The 19,828-nt window shown below is 31.5% G+C and overlaps 2 protein-coding genes and 1 non-coding gene across 3 annotated transcripts; 1 reads left to right on the top strand and 2 right to left on the bottom strand.

Moving 5' to 3' along the window:
- Positions 1-4,081: 4,081 nt before the first annotated feature.
- Positions 4,082-5,422, bottom strand: LOC137825997 (uncharacterized). The gene is made up of 2 exons (XM_068631835.1): positions 4,873-5,422; positions 4,082-4,442 (listed from the first exon to the last, which is right to left on the bottom strand). Exons 1-2 carry the CDS (start codon positions 5,170-5,172, stop codon positions 4,425-4,427), a joined length of 318 nt encoding a protein of 105 aa, XP_068487936.1. The 5' UTR covers positions 5,173-5,422; the 3' UTR covers positions 4,082-4,424.
- Positions 5,423-8,683: 3,261 nt separating this feature from the next.
- On the bottom strand, positions 8,684-8,756 carry TRNAE-CUC (transfer RNA glutamic acid (anticodon CUC)). The gene has a single exon. It is a non-coding gene; the product is annotated as a tRNA-Glu (tRNA).
- Positions 8,694-19,563, top strand: LOC137824872 (anaphase-promoting complex subunit 6). Its single transcript, XM_068630553.1, has 16 exons — positions 8,694-9,193; positions 9,600-9,734; positions 10,085-10,158; positions 10,556-10,595; positions 11,042-11,087; positions 11,173-11,252; positions 11,334-11,515; positions 11,582-11,707; positions 11,842-11,916; positions 12,476-12,601; positions 15,500-15,569; positions 15,759-15,841; positions 16,959-17,072; positions 17,428-17,527; positions 18,145-18,180; positions 19,331-19,563. Exons 1-16 carry the CDS (start codon positions 8,948-8,950, stop codon positions 19,412-19,414), a joined length of 1,617 nt encoding a protein of 538 aa, XP_068486654.1. The 5' UTR covers positions 8,694-8,947; the 3' UTR covers positions 19,415-19,563.
- The last annotated feature ends 265 nt before the right edge of the window (positions 19,564-19,828 follow it).

The following is a 19,828-nucleotide window of genomic DNA, read 5'->3' as shown; positions in this document are numbered from 1 at the left end:
TGAGATATTTGTGCATATTTGTTTATTTATTTTTCTTTGTATTTGTATATTTATTAATTTATTTTTAAACTTTATAATCTATAATAAGCTATTCATTATTAAACATATAGAAGAAATTAAGAGTAAAATTATTATATAGTTATAATAATTAATAAAAAGTGCATAATTTTATAATTATTAGTAAATATCAAGATAATTTGTAGTTACTTTTAGTTAAATCTTTTAAGTATTCTTTTCTCGAGTTATGTTTTAATGATCAATTATTTCTTGTTCTAACCGCTTCTGCCTAACCTGAATTATTCTTTACACCTGTCAGTGTCTAATAAAGTATTTTTTGGATCATAGTCATACTTATTTGACACAATCAATGAGTATTATTTACTCAAGTCACTCTTGGCTAAATTGAGTATTCTTTGTCTAATACTCACTTCTGGCTATGATTTGAAGGTTTGATATTTCAATGAACTACTAATCATTGAGTCTGATGACTAGAGATGATTGTGTTTAACGACAAATACAATATTTAGGTTTTCTCTCCTAATTCATATAATCTTTTTAAAGAAGGTAGCGTCTTTTTGACGTATATAAAGGTTGAGCTCACTCTTCTAGGTAGTTGGATAAGCACTCTAAGTGTTTTCCATAAGGTTCCTTCGGATCCTAGTACTTTAATCTTTTCTAAGCTTGAGGATTCTTCTATGAGGCGGGCTCTATCATCTTATCAACATTTTGGTGTGGTGGAGCACCTCTACTTTATTGTTTTTTAGGAGTGCTTTTTTGTTTGAGCAATCGTTGGGCATCACAGATCTTATCCTCTGTATATTCTTCTTCTAGATGAAATCCTTTTTATACATTCTTGAAAAAAATCGTTTATAGACATTAAGCATATTTAGCTTTTATGCATGTTATTATACTTTTGACGAGCTTTAACATGATTGTTGCATTTATTGCAACCTCAATCTCTACTCATTTTTCTTCAAAACATCCTTGATAACTGACAACCATTATCTCCCTAGGTAGTATAGTCTTTTTGCATAAATTTGTGATTGACATGCATTTCGTACAAGTATATAGTTGGGTCATAGTTGAAAATTTCTTTATTTTAGGAGGTTGATGAAGGAAACAATTTTAGCTCGCATCTCGAGAAATCTTTGATATTTGATTTTGAACATATCTCTTTAGTAGACAATCATTCCCTGCAAACATATAGTAAGCACATGGATATTTATTTTAGCTACGAGGTTTGCTTAGTTTATGTGTAATGTTTGATGTTTGGTGTATTTCATTTGTTCTTATGTGTGTCTCATCAAACTTTAAGAAAAGACTACATAGTGTTGTATCATTTGTCGAATGAAACACTTGTATCTTACATTATCTGTTATTTTTATAGCACTATCTTCTTACAAATGAAGTACAATCATGTTTTATACTTAGTTGTTTTGAAGTAGTAATCAAAATCTTGAAATGTTGAACTTTTGCCTTAACATTATTAATCTATAATTAATCTAAGGAGTGTTTGTGAAAACATGCTTTGAAAAGCTCTTTTGTCAATGCATCTGCCACCTTGAAGTTGCCTATGAAAAGTCTTCATCAGACATAGTTAGTAAGAAAACTTGCTTGAGATTGTATTTATCAAGTATAAACTTTGCTTATTCTTGTATGTTAGATGAAGCCTTGTCGAAATTTTCAAAAATCTTAAATACAAAATTGAACTCTCCTTTCTTGTATCTTTGATTAGTTTTCCATGGAAAGATATACTCAAATCGAAATGTAGGATACAAAGGAGCTTAAACACTAGGAATGTGGTAACTAGTTTTATGGATGTAGGATACAAAGGAGCTTAAACACTAGGAATGGGGTAACTAGTTTTATGACAATATATATTGAAAAATAGAAATTGGTAATAAGATTATATGGGATGATAGGTGGCTTGGAGATATGTCTCTTATAGATATATTCTCAAGAATTTACACTAATTCAAAATTTAACGCGCACAATAATATTTCTCATTTTTATTAGAGTACAAATATAAGGTTGGTATTTCTCAAGTGAGTCACACGGATAAACATAATATGAGAATTATGGAAAACATACCTGCAATGACAGAAAAAATAATAAAATTATTTATATGAAATTATTGTATGGTCCTGATTAACACATGCTCGTAGTTTCTATCATTCTTCATTGTATTGTTTGAAAAAATTGATTATGTGTAGTCTAATAGTTAGTTAGATTCCGACTATATGAATGTGATTGTAGAACATAAAATAACTTTTTTTTAGGTGATTTAAGGGAAGATTCAAAGTGCAAGAAACATTTGACTTTCAAATGGATGCATACAATAATATAATGAAAACTAATATCATACTACAATTAACACTGAAGTACCATAAGTTATTTTTATCAATAATGTCAATGCAACAAATTTATAAATTCCTAAGAATGACATTTATGAGTTTGAAAGTGATGTAAGTTTTTTCCTAAAGTGATTTCAGACAAATTCTTTGTGTTCTTCAAAGTGTTATAAATGTCTCATATATTTCTAGCATTGTTAGAAGAATTGTTTTCATTTATTCTTGAATAAAAAAGTTAATTCCAACTAATATTACCTTGTTAACAATGTTGAACAATTTATTTGAGTACTTTTTTCATTCTTTGAGCTCAATTTTTTTCATTAAGTTTAGTACTTGTACACCTGAGGTCTTTTCATCTCCTACGTCATTTTCCTTTAGAAAACCCCAAATTCCTTTAGATGATCCTAGTGAAGATGGTTGTTGAAACATCAACAAAAAAAATACATGATTTTTCCTTTGCTTTATGGATTATTTTGCATTGATTTTTTTGAAGATTTTCTACCACCCTATGTTCTTGTAAATTTGGCGAATTTAATCCACTTACGAGTAGCTTTGGAATTTATGGTTATACCCTCAATATTATTAACAAAATCTTAAAACATGTTTTTAGGAACTTATCTTCTAGTGTTTTAATTATAAATATAATTATTGGCATTATGTAGTTGATACCCTGCCTCTATGTTTTCACTTCCTTCCCATGAGCCAGTCATTTATCTCATCTTTATAACAATATGAGAATGACATATATTACAAAATATTTATAATAGTAACATTTTTATAATGTAGTCTTTATTAAAAATTGTTCTTACAAGGTTGGATCCTACAAAGGAACTTATTTTGTCTAAGTCTTCCAGTCTTCTCGCCCACCAGGTATAATGGTCTTTCGCTCGCTCGTTCTCTGAGTCAAATGTGGAGGGTACCTGCGAAGGCACTCCGATGATCAAGTCAGTCTAAGTACTATATGCAGGTGAGTAGGGAGTGAAAAATTACCTTTAGTGTTGGGGTTCCCTCATTTATTTATACTTTTTGGATGTGGCTCAGTTGTTATGGGCTTCCATGTGGGTCCAAATGGGACTCAACTATCCTTTAATCATGGTTTATCATTTAAGTGTGGTTTATTTAAAGTTAATTATACACTTATGGATTGTGTTCGGGTCAGTATAGTTTATTCGGTCTTCTTGGCTATTCGGCCATATCAGACCTCTCAACCATCCGGTAGTATATTTGTCCCTAAGCTCGAGTGGAGCGATTTGAGTGTTAACGTATAGTCTCTAAAAGAAAAAATGTCTTATCTTTACCCTAGATATTGATCTCGGATCACAAGTCAAAAATAATAAAAAACTTTAGTAATAAATTTAAAATATTATTTCTCTATTCAGAAAAGTTTAATAACATTTTATGATATTACTTTTTTTATTACACAAATTAAAAAGATTTAATAATATTTTAAAATATTATATTTCTTTTAAATAAATGTCAGTAAAAATATTTAGTAATCTTTTTATAAATGATTTTATTGATATGTGAAAATGTTGGAGAATCTCTACTACCTTATGTTATTGTATATATTTAGTAATATTTTTATAAATGATTTTATTATTTGTCAGATATATATCTAATAGTCTAGATGATATATATTGAAAGAAGAAACTTATGTGATCCTTTAAAATTTAGATATTATCTATTTAAATATAAATGAAAAAAAGATTGGCTTGCATTATTTTATGGGTGATGTAAGCTATATATAACTTACCAAGTTACACAAACAAATTCATGACAGTTTGTGGGATTTATATGAATTGAGAGAAATAGCTTACACATCAATATTGCATTATGAAACAAAGTTGTGGGATACAAGATTTGTGGTAACATGGCAAAGAACTTGCAAGCACTTTTATATATGTATAATATCTCACTTTTTATGGGTTATGATTCCACTTGACGACATAGTTGGCACAGCAGTACCCACATGCACAATGAAAGGATCATATATAAATATTCTGAGACAAACACGACTTTATCCCAAAAGAGCTTATGGTTGGCAAATGAACTTTATGCACTGCCAAGATCAACTTAAGAGCACAAAAAGGCCTGAAAACAAAAGTAAGAAGCATGTGTCAAGGTTATTCCTCTCTCAACTTAAAACTGTATAAACCATTTAAGCATAAATAGGAATGTTATCTGGTTTACTGAAGTAAAACTGAATCTTTTCTTTTAAGTAGGATTGAAACATATTTTACAGAGAGAATTTATGCACTCTGAGTAGATCCTTCATAGTAAAAATTAACTTAGATGTTACTTATATGAAAGTATACCAGAGACCTACATCAACAAATTTATTTCATTATTGAACTTATAGTTATTATGAAACTTGACAGACACCAAAACTTCAATAATGATGTATTATGACATGAAACATATATCTTAGTAAGGTTAAAATTTCAAACTTCAAGGGTAAAGTTAGACTAGAGAAATACCAAAACATAAAACTAACAAAAGGAACAAGAAATAAAGTGCATACGTTGAAGAAGCAAAACATGGGTGTCTTGGAAGTCTTCTTTGCCTTCTTGAGCTTCCTCAGCATTTCATCTTGAGAGCATATGTTACCTGCAGGTGAGGCCAAGAACACAGTTCTTGTTATTGGGGGAGACCACAGGCCACTTTGCTCATACACAAAATCAAACTGAGTGGCATCAAAGAATTTCCCCATAAGCCTTTCAGAGAAGGCCTTTGAGACAATTTGGATGGTTGGACTGGACGTGGAGGAGGAGGGAGATTCATGAGAAGAGGCTAATTCAGACTCAGACATTGCAACACACATGGGGTATTGCACACACACAAACACTGGTTATTGTTGATGGTTCTATCTATATTCATTCATAAAGAGGATCAAGGGAATATAGCAAATCATGGTGGGGTTGGGGGGGTCAAGAGTGGGTACCATCATTGGATTTTCCTATTTGGTTTCTGGTTCTTATGGCCATTGGCAGGGGGACCCCAAGGAGAAAAAGTTATATATGCTTGAAAAATCAAGGGAAAGGAATAGAAGTGACACTTTCCATGGAAAGTTATGACATCTTTATTCTACATCACATTAAGTATATACTAGGTATTTGATGTTTCATGCCAATTTAGATCGGTTTTAGCTTTTGTCGGCTTTCAAAAACTAATTTGAATTGATGTGGTGGAAATGTACGGCTGGGTTGTGGAGGGCAAAAGGCCAAATTAGAGTTCTTGGTAATCACATGTAGAGATGGTAATTGGTGATTTAATCTAATTAATTAAGGTAAATGAGGTACATTATCATTGGAAATATCCAATGTTTTATAAGTTATATCATTTTAAAATTGTAGCAAAATATTGTTAACTACTTAACTTATTTATGAAATACAAAAATATTAAAATAGATGTTATGAGCCAGCTTTTTTAAAACAACTTTTATACCACAATTTTTTTGGTGAAATAGCTAAGTGGAACAAAAGCTCTACGTTCCTAATCGAGTGCTAACTCAAAATAATAAATCGATGTCTATGTTAACATTTAGTCTTCCATATATTTTATTTTATTTTATAATTTTTCTTCTTCTCGAATATATAATGATTAATGAATTTGTGAACTATTCATCTTGGTATATTTGTTTCTTAATTTAGTATGTAATTTAAAAAAAAAACAACTTTATGAATTGAGTTATTTTTTTTATCATTTGTGGTCCAACGTCTTATGGAATACATGACTGAAATTATTTAGAACTATATCGAATACATATCAGGAAACTGAGAAACATCTTATCAAGGCGTATCATTAGCGTAATTAAAGTGTACAAAGTAGCGTAATTAATCATGATGTCAAAGTAAAACATCAATCTGGATGTTCTCGGCATCAATTTAGATGTTCTTGGCATCAAACTAGATGTTCTCGGCATGAACCAGTATGCACTAGACTTTTAATCAACCACGATGTCAAAACAAAACAAAACTTCAACCTATATGTTCTCGATACCAAACTCTATGTTCTCGACATGAACCAATATGCACTCAACTTTACATCAACCATGATGTCAAAGTAAAACATCACTCTAGATGTTCTCAACATAATCAAATACAAATTTTTTTTTATCATCCATAACGTTAAAACCAAGTAATCGTCCGTAAGATGCATAAACTTAACCGATATGCAAATGACTCTATGGCCAACAAAAACTAAGAACATACAAGTAGAAACGTCGCACTCTTTCCCAACCATTAGATCAATCCCCATCCAACGACTATGATGACCCTGTAATGAATCCCAAAAACATAAACCCCGCCAAAACATATAAGCTTCTAGACTTTTAGGACCTTTGCCAAATCGAGCTTGGGGGTCAGTGTACAAATATATAATATAGCAAATCTTGACACCAACCGGACCACCCAAACAAGATAAAAATTCTTACAAATCATTAATTGACAATCTGACTCTAAAATAACAAAAATATTTCTGAGTCTTGGGGGCTAGTGTACCATCCATGGTCGAATGCCTTACAAAATATGTGATCGAAATCATTCAGGAAGTCTAGTCGACTACACATTAAGAAATCGAGAAATGCCTTTTCAAGGTGTTAGTGTAATCAAAGTGTATGGAATGATTGCCTAATACTAGGATTAATTTGGTAATTCACGCTAAATCAGATCCTCTACAAGAGAGCTGACTTGAACATTGGATGACCTTTTGCAAATACCCATCCCGTTTGAACCAAAATATGACGATCGAGTACTGTATGAAACCAACACCCAGAAAATTGAAGGACAAACGCAACAATGAAGACAAAATCTTCCCAACTCTTACATAACATTTTTAGATTGAAAGATTAAAAATAATATTTCAATTTAAGGGGACCAAATTACCACTTTTAAATTTGGACGAATAATATATATATATATATTAATTTTGGGGACTTACAAAATTATTTTTAAATTTAAGAACTAAAATAAAATTTAATCTAAATTTAAGAAATGAAAAAAAGTAAAAACAAAGATCATAATCGCTATTTTAGTTACATGTATTATTATTAATTTAGATATCATTAGTTATGGCAAAAATAAGTGTAACACTATTAGTATTGAGGAAAAAAATATTTTTAAAAATAAAAAAAGAAAAATAATTTGAGTTTGAGAAATAAAAAGAAAAAGTATTCCAAATTAAAAAAAAAATATTTTTTTAATAAAAAAGGAATAATTTTGACATAAAGAAAGCAAATAAAAAAAAATGTAAAGAAAGTATCCATTGATTAAAAAAGAAGAAAATTCAGACGTTGAATTTTCCCCACTTAGGAAGACTAAATATCATAAGTTATCTTCTAAAACCACGTCCCACTTTAATGTAAAAAAAAAATTAATTTTTGATGATTTAAAGAGAAAATTTAAAGAAAGTTATAATGTTTGGATTAAGTAATAGAGTAGAAAATGTTGAAAAAGTTTATAAAAAACTGTGAGTGATGTAATAAGTGTCATTGAAATTATATTTTTTTAATTGATAAAAATGTAAGTTTATAAATTTATTTTTATATTTAAAAATTGTTAAAAAATTAATTTAATTGATTTATTTAAAAATTATAATTATTTTTAAATAATTAAAAAGTTAAAAATATTTTGAAATATTTACTTTAGATCCCGTTTTTTTCTCACAAAAGAAAAAGCAAATACATACTCTGTACCAAGAATATATATATTTAATTAATTAATTTTCATTTTCATTTTAATTTTTTTATTTTTTTAAATTCAAATTATTATTATTTTTATTTAAAATAAAATTACAATTAAATATAAAAAATATAATCAAAATTATAAAGAATTAATTATTATAAAATAACATAATTAATCATATTATATATATAATAAATTATAAATATAAATAATAATAAAGAAATAAATTTATATAATAATTACAAAAGAATAAATAAAAAAATAATAATGTTATTTAATATAAAAATATATGTTTGTCCGTTTTATTTTTCTTAAGAGAGAATCCTTTAGGCTAAATAACCAATTAGTAATAATGTTAATCTAATAATAATATTTGATTAAAATTACTATAAAAATAATAATAAACATTAAAATCGATTAAAACTGATTTTTTTTCTTAAATTGAATGGTTTGGTAATCGAATTAAACAATAAAACAGATTATTATCTTTAAACATAACCAGTGAAAACAGTGACACTGTTTACCTTTGTATGTCTATTTTTTTTCTTTTAGTACTTTATTTCAATAAGTTAAAATTAAAATTAAATATTTATATAAATAAAAATGTATGCATATGATTATTTTATAATTTGATTAAAAAAGGTAAACATTTTCCGTTGCCGGGACTTGAACCCGGGTCTTTCGGGTGAGAGCCGAACATCCTGACCAACTAGACTACAACGGATTCTTATAAATTCATTCAACAAGATACTATTAAAACTATTTTATTAGTTTGAATAGCAAATTAAAAATTGATCCAAAAGCCTTCTTCCCTCCTTTATTTCAATTTGGCCTCTGAACCACGAAGCCAGGACCAAGCAGACGAAGAAGAACAGAAACCCTAGCAGTGACTGAAAGAGTAAAGTGAGTGCGAAGATGAGGGAGGAAGAAATCGAGAAGCTCCGAGGTGTGGTGCGCGACTGCGTGAGCAAACACCTTTATTCCTCCGCCATCTTCTTCGCCGATAAAGTTGCCGCCTTCACCGCCGACCCCGCCGACATCTACATGCAGGCGCAGGCGCTCTTCCTTGGCCGCCACTACCGCCGTGCCTTCCACCTCCTCAATGCTTCCAAAATCGTTCTCAGCGACCTCCGATTCCGCTACCTCGCCGCCAAGTGCCTTGTATTGCCCCCAATCTTTCTTCCATTTCGTTATTTTTCTTCATTTATTGAATAAGTAAATAAGTTTATTAAGAATAAACTGTCAATTTAGTCCTTTAAGTGTAAGTCACTGTCCAAGGTAATAGTGAAGTAATAAAATAGTATAAATAATCTCAATTAAATACCTATCATTTTAGTTTCTAAGTTCTTGTATGGTATTTGCAATAAAGTCTAATTTGATGGATTTTTCTATACTTATAAAGTACTTAATGTGTTTTAATATTTAGGTATTTCTTGTATAATTTTTTATACTTTAGGGGCACTTTAGGAGATGGTATAATACTTTAGGGATGAAGTTGAAGGTTTTATAATTTTTTGTTAATTAAATTTTATTGGTGTTTGTAAATGACTGCGTGGTGGAACTGAAGGAGGAATTGAAGGAGTGGGATCAGTGCCTGTCGATGCTGGGTGAGGCTAAAGTGGATGACGAAGGAAATGTTTATGATACGAAGGACTCGAATGTCATGTACTTGGATAAAGATTGTGAAGATCGTGAAATTAATGTGAGTTCCATTTTTTTACTTGTTTCTTTTCTATTTTTCTACAGAATTTTTTTTCTTACAGAAAATAGTATATGTAAGGTTTTTATACTATTAATCAGTCATAGATCGTAGGATTTAAAAAAAAAAGAAATGACTACTTCTTAAATCACACCTAGTTTACCAAACGTCTAATTCTGGATTTAAATTTGGAATTACTTGGGTGCTTTGATATGGTGTACTAGAATAGTAATATATAGGTGAAGTTCTTGGAATGTGATACATTTTTGGAAGATCTTGTTAGAAATGGGAAGTCTGCCGTTGTTTATTTTCTTTTTCTGGTTATCTGAATACATTTTATTATGCTATTACAGATATCTTCTGCAATATGCTTCTTAAGAGGAAAAGCATACGAGGCTCTAGAAAACCGTGCCCAGGCTAGACTGTGGTGAGTATGTTTGGGGCATTTTGATTGTTACTCTCTAACTTCTAGATAAGTAGAAAAGAGATGAATTTAGGGTCAGTCTGGATAAACTCCTCAATATATTCATATGGAAGAGGAAAATTAGAGGTAAAATGAACAAAATATCTTCCACAAGTTAAAATCAACTTATGTACAACAGCTATTGGAGTAGTGATTTTTAGAAAAGTTTAAATGCACAAGTTGAATTTAACTTCTGAGAGAAGTTTGATTCATTTTATCTTTTTATTTTATTCTCTTATAAATACTTATTAATAACTTTATCCACACGGGTCCTTTTTCTACATTTATTATATGGAAGTATAATTGCGTGACATTTGATAATAAAAACTCATTTGTTCTGCTGTGTTTGTTTTTGTTAAAGGTATAAAGCTGCTATAAAAGCGGATCCTTTATGTTATGAGGTATGGATTGATATTCTACTTACTGTCTTTGTTAAGTTCATTACTAGTGTCTTGTAATGCCAGGACTGGTCTTGTGAGCTGTGCTCACTTGGTTGGGACAATTGCTTATGAATTACTGATGGGGGGTTCAGCACCATCTAATAGAACACCCCCATTCCTTGGGACAGTTAGGTGCCATTCTAGTGCTGAAAAAAATACTCGTATACCTTAGACTTCTATAACAGCTTTTACTAAAGAAACTGTTTATTTTTCTTATGATAGTTTCTCTAGAGTAGAATTGAAAATGTTGATTGTAGCCAGTAGTCCTCAGGCATTATAATGCTCTAATTTATTATTTTCATTTTTGGGAAGTTGTCATTTGTAGAATACGTACTTGGATATTTTTTCTAGCACACTAGTTAACAGTTATCTATTTTTTCCTTGCTGTTTGGCAATAATTATGTCAGGCTTTGGAATGTCTTATTGAGAATCACATGCTTACTTGCCAGGAAGGTAGAGGTTTTCATTGATCCCTTGTAGATTTTAAACTTGATTTTAATATCATACATGTCATTCCTTTCTGTATGGAAAATTTCAGAAGCAAATTTGATATCGTCATTGCAATTTGGTAGTGAGGATGGATGGCTTTCTTCATTTTATTCTTGTTTGATAAAGAAGGTAATGGCAGGTGACAGGTACAATTTGCTTCTATCTAAATGTTTTGTGCTGCTGAAAGATAATCCCTTATTTGTCATGCAGTATGACAAAGAAAACGTTGTAGAAGCCAAGTTCCGAGAACTTGAGAATGAAAGCTGTAAAAGTGACCAATCTGATACTTCTTTCTTGCGCTCACTGAAATCCAATACCGATCTATTGGCCTGCAAAGCTGAATACTACCATCAGTGTGGTGAATATCAGAAATGTTTTGACTTAACATATGTGTAAGTGGGGGATATTCACTGTCCCAATCATTCTTCTGTTTCTCTTCCTGACTTATTCTGTTACAGTTTGCTTGAGAAGGATCTTTTCCATCTGAAGTGTACGTTAGTACACCTGGCAGCTGCTGTTGAACTTGGGCATTCAAATGAACTCTATTTGATGGCGTGCAATTTGGTGAAGGATTATCCTCAGATGTAAACACTTCTTCCATGATGCTGATAGTCTTATAATGATTTGCTACATATAAGAGTCATTCTTTATTTAGTCTTTTCCTTGATATATGTAGTTGCCTCTGTAAAACAATTAAATCTCATTAATGTTGGCTTAGGGCTTTATCATGGTTTGCTGTTGGTTGCTACTACTACTGTATCAAGAAGTATGATCAATCCCGTCGTTATTTTAGGTAAGAATATCTTACTTTGATAGTTAGATATGATTAATTTTAAAACATTTAATGGTAATGTTATTAATTTATCATCATAGGAACATGGTTCTTTGTTTTTTGTCTAGTTGATTATGTTTGAATCTTATTTACTTGAGAAATTATTCTAAAAACGACTGTTATACTTCCTTATATTTCATAGGATAAGGTAATTTGTTATATTTGACATTTGATGCAGTTGTCTATTTGTTTCATTACCAAGGAATATTATGCCTTAGTAAGTAGTGGAGGATATGTTATGTTTAATGTCATGTTATCAACTCAGCTTTACAGAAATGCATATATGATTGGTCTTGGGCTGGATTGATTGAGTTGTTTTTGGTGGCTTGTTAAGTTTGAGTTTATGTATCTTTGTCCTGAATTAGATTGCTTGACAATTTCTCTGTAATCTAATTAAAGATTGCTTTTCTAATCTGAATTGTCTGCAAGAGTTCCTATTATCAAGTGTTCATTACTCTTGCTGCCGATTGTTTCTGAACATCATTATAAAAACTTATTAGTTTCATCGTGTTCCTTACAGCAAGGCAACTAGTCTAGATGGAACATTTCCCCCTGCATGGATAGGCTATGGGAATGCTTATGCTGCTCAAGAAGAGGGTGATCAGGCTATGTCAGCTTACCGCACTGCAGCTAGATTGTTTCCTGGGTAAGATATTGATTTTTCCTGTTAATGATTCCTGCTACTTCCCTGAATGAGTAATTTTCTTTTGTTAATTTCTTGAATAAAAATGTCAAATAAGAATAACTGTGGCTGGGAAATCTGGTACATGGTTATAAGATCTGATTTGGGTTCTTGCAAAAGGAATCGTAAGAGAGAAATTGAAAAAAGAATAATCCCGTGTTTTATTATTATGTTTCTGTTGAATAATGATTATTTTTTGTTGTGTAGCTTTCATAAAGCTGTTTTTTTATACATAGTATGTAATAGGCAATAGCCCATATTATGATTTCTGAGAGCTGTATTGTTAATTACTCAAATTTATATATTTGTAAATACACATTAGTTGGGTGTAGAAAAACTATTTTTCAATCTAAAACCTTCAACTTGGTATTAGAGTGGGTACAATCGTGCACAACTGTCCTACCTTCAGTCACTGTGCCAACCCTGTCAGAAACTGCTGTCAATAAGGAAAAATTAGAAGAGAGTTTAGTATGCATGTGATACATTCCATCCAAGCAACAGGTGGTTGATTTGCTGACAAAAAGACTTAATATCTCAAACTTAAATAATCTCATAACCAAGCTGAGAATGAAGGACATTTATTTCTTATCTTGAGAGGGGTGTTGAAATATGGTGTTATTATTGCACATTTACTCTACAATAAATGTAGGCTGATTGGATAACAAATATAGATTTGTTTGTAAGAAATCCCTAAAATTAAGGGATTGAGATTAGGAGTTTATTTGGTAGATTTGCTCCAGATATTAGAGTCTTTATGTCTGGAGATTTATTTCCTTTTTTAGGATTTCGTTTTTCCTTTAAATACAATATGTTGTTTTTTTTTAGATCAAGAAAATTAATTCCATAATTATTGCTTACTGCCTATTCTTTTTTTTAACAGTGAAGATATGCACTTTCTATAAAAACTCTTTCCAGTTACGGCATTATGAATAGTCTTTCTAAACGTTTGTGTTTTTTACTTTGATTACACGTTTTGATTCTAAACACATGAATATATGTATGTATGCATGTATGACCATTGTTATTAGATGTTATGAACTTTGTTTGAGGTGTCTCATCTGATGGCCATATGAAGGGCAAATGAACTGCGTGGTTAGACTAACTGATGCACTTTGTCAGATAAACTTGGAGGACTAAGTCTGAAGAACCAAGGCTTGCATAAAACACACATTAGAAGGTTCATGTGAGTATAACATGTATAAGACTAGGTTAGAGCGCTTAGGGTCTCAACAGGTATCAGAAAAAAAAAATCATATATTATGCACAGTTTTGGACATGGACGAATGCTCATTCTAATATTCTGTTTTGTGTGAAAGTGTTAACAAGTAATCACAACTATGAACTCAAATTAAGCAGAAAAAGAAATGTGTGTTGTTTAACAAATCCCCCCTCCCCCCCTTCTTTTTTTGACATAATAAAAAAAGTTCCTAGAAGAAAACATCATTGCTGCTAGTGAGGCTGCTGTGGTGGCTGTTGGCTTGTATCAGGTTAGGTGGCAGGTTGAGAAACTTTGAGCTGATGTAAACGCTAAATGAAAGAGCTTTGAATCTGAGGGGCAAAGGTGGAAGCTAACTGTTCTGTCCTCTGCATCCATGATAGATTGTCTCATGCTGAGGGGTATAGCTGGTATAGGTTAAGCTTTGGGGGCTGGAAGATGGAGCATCTCGTATCAGTTGTCGTACACTTCAGCTTCTGTATGTTGCTGGACAAGAGCTTCAACAGAAGCTCTTGCTTCTTCGTCTTCTTTGACTCGTGCTTGTTCTTAACTCGTTACACACCTTGGCCTTTAGATGGCACTGTTCAATGGCGTCTTGTATCTTTTGTTCAAGGTCATGCCGGATATTGTCTTTTGGATAAGCATCTTGTAGAAGGAAAACCTGGTTCTTGAAGGAAGAAGGTGGTGACATCATTGGGCGGATACTGTTGTGTAAGGTGTAAGAAGGTCAAATTGTTTGTACTGTAGTAGCAGCTCCCTCTGTTGGATGACTGAGAGGTTGAGGCTGTTTCTGAGTCTTTAAACAACTCTTTACTCCAAGCTTGGAAAGCTTCATCTATAGAGAGTCCTCTGAAAGCCTTCTACACTGTAGACATAGCTAGTCTTGCGGTCTGGGCGTGGGGTCAGCCTTAGATAGTTTGATCTGTGCAGGTGTTTTTTAATTGCCTTTAGCTTCTTCTAGTTCAAAGCTAGTAGTCACTTGGACATACTCGATCCAGAAAAACTTTGAACACTGCCGGAGGAATGATCCTCACGGAGAAAGGAGCTGCTATAGTCTGGTCTTTAGTGAACTGCTGCACAAAGATGTTGCCAATTCCTTCTTGTATGTCCTTCCAAGGAACACAGAAGCGAGGGGTAAGGTGGCGAGGCTTGGAACTTCTGCATGGTAGATCATATCTGCACAGTCTGTAAAATGCAAATCTGCACATAAATATATTAAGAAATTTGGAAAACTAAACTATGTTTCAATGATTACAATCTAACAAAAATGATGCATTTTTTTTTTGCTTTGGGAGTTTTGAGCTTTTTGTTGCAGCAAAGGGAGTGCGAAAGGAAGCTTAATTTTACCTTTGCGAGATTGCAACATTTTTACTTTTAGTGGCTCATAATCTTCTATGAATCAGGATATAATTCCAACCAATTTCCTTAACACAAATGCTCACTCACCAAATCACAAGGCAATTGACAATTTCAAAAATCAAAGTTATGAATCTTACAATAGGTGATAACATGCCAGCATATGGGTCTCTTTTGTTTGTTTAAAAACTTCTGCATGAAATCCTCTTATTTCTCTCTCTCTCTCTCTCTCTCTCTCTCTCTATAAATTGTTCTTTTACAGGTTAAATCTTGATGTTGTCTTATTCCAGGTGCCACTTACCAACTCTTTACATTGGAATGGAATGCATGCGTACCCACAGCTATAAGCTTGCTGAGCAGGTATATTTTATAAAGTTGGATGTATTAAAGGAAGGGAAGCCTCTATTTTTTTTTTGTGGGGAAGGGTGGGGGGTTGCCAGGCTAGGATTTAATGCCTTCCTATATCCTTGCAAATTCTATAAAATGAACAAGGTCTACTTTCTATCACTGACTACCAGTAAAACAATTAACGTTCCTCTGTTTTTTCAGTTTTTTATACAGGCCAAGTCAACTTGCCCCTCAGATCCACTTGTGTATAATGAACTTGGAGTTGTTGCCTATCATATGAAAGAGTAAAGATACCTATATGCTTATAATTATTTTAGTTACTAAATCTGATGTTCATGTTAACTTGTACAGACTTCCCTTCCCTTGATTGCTATTCAAATGATCCTATATGAAAGAGAAAGCCTGCATGTGGAGAATCTGACCACGATGCAGTTTAATTCAAAATCTTTATTAGTTTTCACTACGTGCAGCGAATACAGATTTGATATGACATTGTGAACGTGTATGCTGAGTTATCTTTCACTTTTAGAGTTGAGTCTGCAATTGTAAACTTTAAAATTGGACCACTGCCTATGTGCCTGGTTAAATCTGCAAAGCTTGGTGTCTGAGAACTGCATTTAAGTTTCTGTTGGAATTAGAGCTAGTGTTGTTATTTAAATGTTAGTTTTCATAATTATCTCATACTGAGTATTTTAATTCATATATCTTTCCCAAATATGATTGCTCTCAGTTCTGTAATATAGATAGATTGAACTTGCCAACTTGACTGACATAATATATTATAAGTCTCATGAAGGTTCATAAAATACTATAAACATATATTTGTTGGAATTGGAGCTTTTTCACATTTTTTACGAGTACATGCAGTTTTGCACTTGATGATATTTATTTACTTTTAATCCAAGTTATGATGTAAATATTTATTCTGTAATCATGAATGTAGATGCTAAGATACATACAGTGAATATCTCTTATAGGGATATTCACATGATCTGATACATGTAAAATTCCATTTGGGATGTTTGATACACTTAATCTCCAGACCGTGATTGTTGAAGATATCATTAGTTGATCCATTGAGTTACTTTTTGGTCAACACCATCTTTTGAGATTATGGATTAAATTTTTTTGACAGATTTCTTACCATTTTGAAAAAGAGGAAGAAAATTGAGGTCTTAAAAGCCCTTAGTAGAGGATTAAGTCTGAGAGTAACAATGTATTGTTAGTTTTTAACCATGGACGGTGGTTATTTTATTATACAAAATCGCTGACTTTCAGATTTTATCTTGTAATAGTCTACTCTCTTTATTTCCAAATTTCTGTACAGTTAAAAAACATTCTTTTAATCAAAATGGCAAAATTAAGAGACATTTACCTGATTGACCGTGGCTTCTGATTCAGGTATAAGAAAGCTGTCTGGTGGTTTGAGAAAACATTAGCATTGATACCAACTGCTTTATCTGAAATGTGGGAATCGACTGTAGTCAATCTTGCCCATGCATACAGAAAACTGAAGTAAGTTGACAAATATCTCAGTGGTCTTCTGACTTAATTTTCTTGTCCTCAGCTTTAGAATATTTAGCTGCTGAGAATTTCTATTGTAGAGTTGAAGCATCATTTGCTTGAGTATTTGTTTTAAAACCTGTGAATTTTTTGTTATTTTTACGGCTACTTTATGTTTATTTTTCTTGTCCTAAATTTTGATTTTTCCAAATTTCCTAATCAATTAATTTTTGACTGAAAGAAAGTTGAAATATCAATTTCTTGGATTGATAAAAAGGTTTGATCTAAATAGTGGCAGTGCTAATCTGTTAATCATGACTGGTGTAGGACAGGATAGCTGATTCTGACTGTCTAAATACTGTTTCAGGATGTACGGAGAAGCAATTTCGTATTATGAGAAGGCACTTGCATTATCAACGAGAAGTGTGAGCACTTATGCTGGTCTTGCATATACTTATCACTTACAGGTATATAAACTGTTATTTTTTTCCTATTATGTGTTTTCCGGTATAACATGGTGTATTGTGGTGTTTTCTGAAAAGCAAATGTAGCCTTTTATGTATGAGTTGGCTTGGAAATTTTGATTTGTGGTTTCATCAGGTAAATAGTTTATGTTGACTTTTATCTAAAAATAATCTGTGCTGGTCGCAGGGGAACGATTACTCTGTCAGCTTTTGTAATTTTTGAGAGGAATAGTAGTTTGGTTCCATTATCCATATTTGAGTGGAAAATGTGATGGTTCCACGATATCCTAGTTCTTGGTCTGATCTGCCAAAATCATGACATTGCTTTTGTTGGCATAATTGATGGATTTTTCAACTATACCTGCAAAAGCAGATTTCAACACATTCATTCATTAATGGGTATATTTATTGAAAGAAGTTGAGGCTGGTTAAAAGTAGTGTACGTGTGAAAAAGAAATAAGTTCTGCATGTACTACCTGGACATGGCACTGTGTCTGTGAATGGCTCATACGTTCCAAATTTCTATTATTTCTTTTAAACTTTTTGTATATCTTTATATTTTTTTTATCTGATCAAATTGATTAACTTCCTTCTTTTACTGTTGAATGTAATTTATGCAGGATGATTTCACTACAGCAATAACATATTATCACAAAGTGAGTAACTCTGTTTCAATATTGCTTTGTATTCATGATAATTAACCTATGTTGCACGATTGGTTTTATTTAGCATAGAGCTCTTATAGCCATCTTGCGTGTAACATATTTTCACCGTTTCTTTAATAACCTCTAGAGAACAAGAAACAGTGAAAAGAAAATAACGGCTCATAATGAATACTCATTAGTAAAAAGTAACATTTTTTTCAAACCAAATATGTTCTTAGGAGGCGCTACTTATCATAGGCACGGTATTTTACATGTGTAATAAATGTAAGGTTGAATGGACTTTTCTGAACGCACTTGTTTCTGAGAGTGTCCATCATTTGTTTGATATGAACTCTGAAAATTATGAGGTGTCTACTTTGTTATTTCCTCCTTTATTTCTAAGTGTCGACTTTTTGAGAATTCTTATTCCTATTTATTTGTCTTTTGCAAAATTCAAGATCACATTATTTATTCTTTTTATCAATTATATCCTTATGTGTTTTTTTAATCTTTGAATAATTTACCCATGAATTTATTGTGAGGAGAGAAAGGGTAAAATAGCAAATTTACAACTAGTTTTATTAGAATGAGGAAAATTTATTATATATGTTTTAACCTTCAAAACTAAACTAGGTGCACACATTAATAAGTGCAAAAAATATTAACATGCCTAGGCCAAACCCCCTTTTCAACATAAAATGTGTTTCTTTTTTGTCGAGGTTCTTTGTAAAATAGGCTGCAGGTGTAGTTTTTCTAGTAAAAGATCAAATGTAGTTATTTTACACGGTTTACGAGGAGTCAAATAATTAATGAGGCTTGAAATGGTAAAACATCAGTAGCTTTGGAATAAAAAAGTTAGTCCAAAACATCAAAATTTTTGGAAAAGGAGGTAGCTCTTAAAAATGGCTGATTATGGTAAAAGTGAACTATCTCTGAGAAAGTTCATTGGATTTCAGTTGTTGAATGGAGTGCCCAAATTTGATAATGTTTACTTAGCAATTTATCTTCAAGTAGTTATTGTATGAATCTTACCTTTGTGATTCTGCCATGTTTATCTGTGTTTGAATATTGTTCTTATAACTATACTGTTTACATCCTATGAAGAGAATCTCCATGGGATTATTGGAAGTTTATTTATGATTTTTTATTCCTTGAATGTTAGGCCTTGTGGCTGAAACCAGATGATCAGTTCTGCACTGAGATGTTAAGTTGGGCTCTAATAGATGAAAAGTCAAATGGGCTTTGACCAAGTCTTGAATTCCGGTGAAGTCTATTTTGATTGTTACTCTCCTTATGTATCTATGTAAACAATACATTAGCACCAAGCTAATGCATTGCCAATGTGTAATTATTGTTATTATTATTATTATTATTATTATTATTATTTTACCTTCTCATTCTTCTTCTTATTAGTAGTATAAATAAAATATAAAGAGGTTTAACTTTTAAGACTAACGATAAGATGTTAAAATATACTGCTTTGCAGTAATGTTAATATTTCTCCCACTGAGTTTATTAATAAGATCTAATGAATTAAGAGGCGCAGTTAGCTAATTTATCATAATTTTATTAAAATTTAATAAGGTTAATTTATTAAATTGACATGTTTAAGATAACGAACACATGAACAAACATGTATATTATCCCAAAAAATATTTAA

The sequence above is a fragment of the Phaseolus vulgaris genome, chromosome 11 (assembly GCF_000499845.2).
Source record: "Phaseolus vulgaris cultivar G19833 chromosome 11, P. vulgaris v2.0, whole genome shotgun sequence".
In the NCBI taxonomy this organism is placed as follows: Eukaryota; Viridiplantae; Streptophyta; class Magnoliopsida; order Fabales; family Fabaceae; genus Phaseolus; species Phaseolus vulgaris.
This window is presented reverse-complemented; position numbering and strand designations above follow the sequence as displayed.